Genomic DNA, 7,740 nt, shown 5'->3' with positions numbered 1-7,740 from the left:
TTGGCTGCTACACGTGTTCCATGATTGTCCGTGGACTTGTGGAGAGGTTGACGTCCTGCTCCCTGCGCGCGCGCGAGTCTGTGCGTGTTGACTGTGTTGTCGCTTCCTATATATAGGAAAGTTTGATGTGTGTATAAAATATGAATCGTTCCGTGCGTACTAAACAGGAACTGACTTGTAGTCGGTCAAGGTTGCGGGTGGAACGGCGTTTGTCACGTGACTTGTGTGCTTGTGTAGCAGGTAAGTCGTGGGACAAATTAAGTGAAGTTGGTTGAGGGGACATGGAAATGTCCGCTACAGGCCCATGCTATATGCATCTGGACTTTCCAACTCAGCAGCAGTTCCTAACTGACCGGACCCAAGACGAGCTAACGAAAATCTTAGAGTTTCCCAAATTCAACACATTCGAAGGTCGGAGTCTTAACTTGGGTAATCATGGGTTGGGTATAGTATGCTGCTATTAACAACGCAGATTGCAACCAAATGTGAACGGTGAATTTGTCCAGTTAAAAGTGAGCAATTTCCATGCACCGGATGCGAAAATGAAGCTAAAAATACACACATTGCTACTTGCTGACCAAACTTCTGCGGGTGAACTTGCACATTGACAACCAAACAAACTCAGTGGCACAAAGAACAACGAGGAAAAGTTTTGATACTAATGTAGCACACTAAAATCACAGAAACGCACCTTGATAGGGCCAAAGCGAGTCTCAAGTACCTACGTAATCCTTGCGGACCGTAGATATTCACCACAGCCTCGCTTGGTGATCCACTGGATGATGGTAAGGCAATGTCACCAGCAGTCCCTTTTTGGTCTATTGTACATAACAAGCCAGGTAAACCATACATGTGATCCCCATGAAGATGTGAGATGAATATATTGGAAATTCGTCCCAGTCGGACGTTGGAGGAACGTTGCGCCTGAATCTGTGTTCCCTCACCACAGTCGAACAACCAGTGATCACCATTTTGTAAGTTGCGAAGGACTAGTCCAGAAGCTCCACGATCGGGTGAAGGGTAGCCTGAGGCAGTACCGAGAAATACGAAGTCCTGCAGAAGACCGGAAGGAAGAATGAGAGGCCGAAAGGAATGTGCATCAACGACTAGGACAACCAGTAACACTTGTAGACGCAAAGTGATAAAAACGGTACACCTATCAGGAAAACAGCGTGACATGGAACAAAATAGCCACTCAGTGGAAGCGGGCGACAAATGACTTGGAAAACATGGTTTGCCTAAGAGCACCGACAGAGTAGAAATAGAAAGCGTGCTTTAAGCGTAATCCCGTGTTCTTCCAACAGCGCTTCTCTTGGCGCCCGTCGGCTGACATTCAATCCAATGGACTATGGTGAATAATAACCGTGGTAACGAGCATCAACATCGAATAGCAGCCAAGAAAACTTCGAGTACAAAAAATCCCTACGTGAAAAACATACATAAGTAAACTTAAACGGAACCTAGAAAGTTCCAGATCCGTGCACTGATTAGTTGGTTTTGAGAGAGGCTAGCAATGCGTGCTCAGTTAAATACACGTGTTTTTAGTGCATATTCTGACGAAAACTTGATCCATCCGAAAATAGATATTTCCGTTCGGTCTGTTAGTGACAACTGAACGGGCAATAGTAAATTGGTCACGTATGCTGTTATGCTCATATTATGAGTTCCCAATTAGTTTCCAGAGTCATTGAAGGATGTTAGGCATTGAGTAGGAGCAGGCGATAGATGAAGATGGCGGGTTCACAAATTAGGAGAGCGTTATTTCAGCCAAGGCAGCCAATACATCCGAATCACAGGGATTAAAATGTGACAAGACCTTTCAGTTACAGTACGTTTTAAGTGTGTAACTTCCACAGGGTCCGACAGAAACATGAAGACTCGAGCCTAGTAGGAGGAGTGGAAGAGCTTGGGACAACTCGAAAAACGGATCTTCCAATCCTAGGTCCGACTATCTGAAGTTCAACACATTAAGATCTTAAATGCGGTAAGAAAGTTGCAGCCGAAAATTAACAACCAATAGGTTGAGCAACGGACTTTCCGTGTAGTGAAATTTCGTCTTCACCACCGAACTACCTAGCTCATAGTTTCTGATAAGTGGTGTCAACCTCATGCTTGCATACGCCTGTCCAAAGGTCCACAGATTTTCGAAGTCTCAAACCAGCCATGCAAAACCTATTGGAGCAGTTGTGGCGCACAGCCGCTGCGTGCTTACGTAGGCCTGTAAAAAGTTTGTTGATCCACCAACTGGGGAGAATCCTTGAGTCCATTCACACTACAACTGGATGGGCTTTTACGGGCACGTTCGATTTCGAAGGAATGACATCTACAGAGAGCAGCCATACACAAAGTAAGCGTGAAAACACAGAAAGACGATTGTATTTCGATATCTACTCAGGAAACCGGTGTGAGTACGAGGCGGCACTTTGGGGATGGCACTGGAAAGTTCCAGGGGTAAAGGAAGGCTAATAGAGCAGACCAAGTCATCGGTTCAGACGTTTAAAAGTAGTTCCGGGGTAGATGTTACAAGAGTCGGCAAGTGCTGAATAAGGTATGTGTTGTTAGCCGGAAAACATCAAGGTTTCAAGGGAGAGCGCTGAATGGATGAGTGCTGTCCGAAGGCTGTGACTTTAACGAGAGGTTTGGTTACATCCACCGGTTAAACCATGTTTATGGTAGAAAGGGATAAAAAGAACAAACGACCGTAGTATGCGGGAATGTCTGGATAAGGGTGCCGCTCTTGGTTACAAGGAGTACACGATCAGAACGCCTAACGAATGCAATACCGACCAACTCCATATGCTTGCAGTAACGACAATCTAGCAAATGTACTGCTAAAAGTGTCACAAAACAAATGGTACAAACACTACCCTGTAAAGGCACACCGTAGCGTTGACTGTAAGCTGAAAAAACGCCTAAGCACTTTCCGGAGGACATTTTGTATGTAGAATAACTGTACGGAAATGTCACACCGTTTGCGAAACCACACGCCTGTCGCTCGATCACGAGTCTTTCCAGTCCCACAGGGGTCGCAACATGAAAGGAACAGAACGATTGACAAACCAAGGATCTTATGAACGTGGTGTGTTGTTGTCGGATTTACCCTTTGCAAACCGAAGCTAATGTTGCGATCTACTTCGGTGTTATGCACTAGCGTAAGACGAAAAGTGACAACTCGTTAAACAATTGTATATTGTGCAAACGCTGCTAGGGTACAGATCAATTTTTCTTTGTCAAAAGTACACCGTCCTTCTGGAGTTCTTCCTCTACAACAGCGAAAAGCTTCTCCCCATCGAGTTCTGGATGCTTGAGCCTAACCTCCTGGCATTTGGAAAGTAATCTGAAAGTTACAATCAGAGAAGCATAGTGAGATACCTGGACACATTGGAACGGTTATCGGCCACTTTGAAACAATTCAAATACCCAAGTTTTTGGTACCGTTTGAAGGCTTCACTAGTAATCCACAAGAGTTAAAGGACAACGTAAAACATACACACGGTCTACGTCCTCATGATACAATACTTGTCGGACTTCATTAGTGGGAACTGGCCGATTAAACGTAGGTTCTACACGCGGAGGAAATGCCTTGTATACATCGTACCACAGTGGTCGTTCTTCATACCGGATTGCACCGTTTTTCAATAAACCATCAACCCTGAAACGAACCAGTGAACAAACGACAGATAACTAACCTTCTAAAAATGGAGGCAAATTTTTCACGTTTGCTCCCTAGGGCCGACATAGGTTACATGCGACAAGGGCGCTGGAGAAAGTGGCCACCCACCTTAAAAAGTGGAGATGACAGATAATTAAATGGTCAGCGGAATCCACGAATGCCGCACTGAGATTTCCATTTCTTTACGGTTAATGGTGTCTTCTCAATCGAGATTATTTTGCTAACAGGACGTGCTACTAATAAGGTCGCAGCCCAAATTGCAAATAGCGTGTTCCTTCAAAATAATATACTGCGATATCTCGATTACCGTAACAAATGTGCAGCACATTTGGTTGAAGGGTAACACAAACGAGGGGTTATACTGGGATTCAGTTGAGCCCTTCATTGAAACCAAATTAGTTCGCAAATGGGCATAGTTCGCGAGATGGTTCTTTAATTCCGAGATGGCATTTCTTGTGCTTTAGCACCTGCCTCACCCAACACATTCTGCTGGACTTTTCCTGATTCCAAATACTCTGGGGCGGTGTTATGTTTGTCATGACGGACTCGCCATTTCTTTGAAGATTGCAGAATGCAAACCACCTGGACCAAGTGCTTTGTTGCGCTGAGACAACGGAGTTGCACACTGGACTCTCCTTTTGGAAGGCGGACTGATATTGATGTTTCACTCGGGTTTATTCTGGTCATTTCATAAGTTGAGTTGATACGAACCAATTGACCTGTTATTCAAAGTGTTCAGATCGTTGCACAAGAAGACATTCCTGCGAACAAACTGACAATGGGGATGGTTTCGCTTCAACCATCCTCCTCTAACTAGTTGATCTGAATATGGGCGGACTGTTCCAAAAGCTGTGGGAGTGTTTTTTTCACCTTTATTCAGTTGTCATCCAAGTCAGTTGTGCCAAAATATTGCGCTGGCCAGAAACAAACAACTGGAGTCACGCCCTATTACCTGCATAATGAGCGCCAACCGCGAATCGGCCGCGAAGATGGGCTTTCTCAGGACTTAGTCGATCGAACTAAGCATTCGTGCTACTCATCAAGATCACCAAGTTTGTACATCTCGTTAACCAAGGTAACAGTAGCACATCTCGATGGGAGTTGTCTATCTCGGCATCAGAAACACCACTTGTCAGAGGATGTGCTGAGAGAAGGAAAGAGTCGTTTCGAAGTCGAGGTGTTTGAGTTCGACTGAACGAGTCAACAGGGCAGTATAAGGATGACTGGTAGCTGAAATCAAGTCCAGTAAAGGGGACCAAAACCTGGTACCAAGTAAAACTCCACCAACAGGGAATTTAGATAACTAACTGAAGCAGTCGCGAAAGATCTCGATAAAATCCATATCACTGTTTAGGAATTTCAGTCTAGCGGGGGGCGTGCCGAAATCGCAAAACTACACTTCACAGTATTCACCTGCGTTGATCTCAAAGGGGCGAGATAACCCAGGTGGTTAGAGCATGAGATCACTGACCGGAAGGGGGTCGAACCCGGCCACCGCATTTAGACTTCCCATGTTTAGGCTTGGGCAACCTGGCAATGTCCCAGCCCTCATGCTTCCTACGGGTGGTATGGCAGGTGTACACTGAAGGGGTGCTACAGCTGAACGAGATGCCAGGGGTAGGTTTCGAACCACGGAACTTCTGGTCGGTCAGTTCGCGTTTTGAACACGTTTCCAGATCCCACAAAACTGACACCACGAGTAAGTTCACCGGGAACACAGGATATCCGAAGAGTGAAGTGAGACACCTGCACTCGTTCTAACGACCTTCAGGTGTACGAGGTATACGTCCCGGTGACAGATCGTGCAACGACAGCAAGGGGGAACAAGATACATTATATTGTTTTTTTTCTGAGTGATAGGCCAACCGAGGTGCCTCACTGAGGCAGTGCGCAAGCCGAACAATAGTATGCCAAAAGTCATCGTCATCATTTACAGCAAACCAGTGCTGAAAGCCACCGCACAAACTTCATTTATTTAAAAGCCTTATTGTGAAGGAAAGACTGACAATGGATGAGACAAAGTGATAGTCCAGAGCAGCATACGGTGTCTGTCAGTTTGACCGATTTATATGTAATTACTGTTGACGTACAACCTTGCTCACTGGGCTGCGGCCCATGAGCTTTGTCTGTTTTCCGTCCACGGGAATTTTCGTGAACACCTATCTTCGGAGAATCACTGTCCCCTGGTGCTTCCATGGCGTGCATACCACATCCACCACAATCAATACGACCTGCATTTAACTGTGAACACTAATTCAGACAATATGGGTAAGAAGCGGGAACAAGACCGCTTTTGACTCCGTGACTGCTGATTGCAATCAGTACCCATATCATGCAGTGTCCCTAATCATACACAGCTATGCAGCGGTAGTAAACAATATCTTTGTAACTGCATTCATTAGCCTAGTGTATATGAAAAGTTTGCGATTTTGTGAATGTGACCGGAGGAGGACGGCCGAAATAATAGATTATGCCAACCGGCGTATTTGTCGCCAACCGCATACGGACAGTGTGGGGGCACGTCTGACTCGGCAAAATATGGGCCAATCAGGAACAAGCATTTTTCATGTCTCTCGTTATTCACGGATTGATACACAGGATTGAGGCTATTGTCGGCCTTCAGTATTCGCACAATGGAACTGAATTTTCGAAAGCTATAACCTTTCCCTGATGGACCATTGCCATCGGGCAATGTCAGAATGTCAGTCTAATTTTTCAGCCCTTTTTAGGCGTAATGGGGTCTCAGCGATGCTGGAGAATCATTCCACCAGACTTATCCGACAAAGGTGGGGCTGCGTCGGTAGACAATGAAATTTGGTGAGCTGCAAAAATATGAAGGGAGAAAATGATGGTTTTTGGTTTTAGGACATACGCGACAAAACTCAACATTCTCGTGCAAGAGGGTTTGCTCAGCCCATAATGGTTTTGCAGCTAAAAATATTGTGCGGCTAATGGTCCCGTGAAAAACATGTTGTCTATAGTTTGTTCAAACAGGACATAAGTAAGTCATTCACTCAGTAAGCAAGTAAGTAGGTCCCCCCGGAGGCGACGATACTCTGGGGAAATGAGGTCAAACACCACGAGAAGCGTATCTTAGTCCACGGATTGAGGCCGGCAACCATTCTCGTAGCGGCTCACTAGGCACGCTCAAGAAGTGTGATAATTTTCGCGTGCCCTGTGTTGACAACTTGGTAGGCGCATTCAAGAGGCGTTCTGACGTAGGTCCCATAGAGTATTTGGAAGTCAATGCGACTAATACGGAAGTAGGCGTGCCGAATCCTCCGTAAAATTGCGAAGGTCTATTAGGCCGATTTCTCATGGTGCAGTGAGAAGGACAAGTTCAAGAAGAGCTAGATACCAAAATCCTTTTTCGCGTCTATCCTAATGATGTTTTCTGGTCCTTTCTCATCATGTATGGCAAAACTATTCACTGAGTCTCCTCGAGACAATATATAGACGCACTTTTCGTCATTCATAGGAAGGCACCAGTCCAACGACCGCTGCTTTGCAGCGTCTGCATTTATTTGGAGGGCACTGGTATTGAAACCCCAGGATTTCAAGTATTTCGCAAAAAGTTGACATGGACTTGCACCGCTATGCACCACCTACGGATTAGAACTGATAGCAGTGCTTCGGGGACTGCTGACTATTTATCGTGCACACACATTCTCTCCTGGTATTACGCAAATCATGAAACAAACGCCCGATTAACCAGTTATCCTAGAAGTCCACTCCCGCCAGCCCTTATACATCTGATTCCCATACCACGCTCCTGCGCGCTTATAGAGGCTTTTACTAGATCCCTTGTAATATAATATCGTATGCTAGCAAACTCAACCCCTGGTCGCTAGCCTTTTAAGTACAAATCTAGCTATTTCCTACTCCATATAATCACTTGTCATCACCCTAATTGCGGCAGACGTCAAGTTTTTCTTTCTGTGTATATTGATGCATATTATCCCATTTTATATCCCCTCAAACTCACTACGTTTTTCAAATCTCCCCCCATCCCCTCATCTTCCCAAGCATTGAACTTCGGAAGTGCCCGTTTTGGACGACCTGGTTGG

The 7,740-nt window shown here is 45.5% G+C and overlaps 1 protein-coding gene across 1 annotated transcript in view; it reads right to left on the bottom strand.

Annotated features, from left to right (window-relative positions):
- Positions 1 to 5,360, bottom strand: part of T265_12888 (hypothetical protein) — a gene marked incomplete at both ends in the record, with an annotated part of 12,995 nt that extends 7,635 nt beyond the window's left edge. Inside the window, 2 exons of the mRNA XM_009166063.1 lie at positions 692 to 1,238; positions 5,145 to 5,360. Coding sequence (XP_009164327.1) covers positions 692 to 1,238; positions 5,145 to 5,358 — 761 coding nt within the window. The remainder of the gene's footprint in view (positions 1 to 691; positions 1,239 to 5,144) is intronic.
- Between the last annotated feature and the right edge of the window lie 2,380 nt (positions 5,361 to 7,740).

The sequence above is a fragment of the Opisthorchis viverrini genome (assembly GCF_000715545.1).
Source record: "Opisthorchis viverrini unplaced genomic scaffold opera_v5_21, whole genome shotgun sequence".
NCBI classification, from domain to species: Eukaryota; Metazoa; Platyhelminthes; class Trematoda; order Opisthorchiida; family Opisthorchiidae; genus Opisthorchis; species Opisthorchis viverrini.
This window is presented reverse-complemented; position numbering and strand designations above follow the sequence as displayed.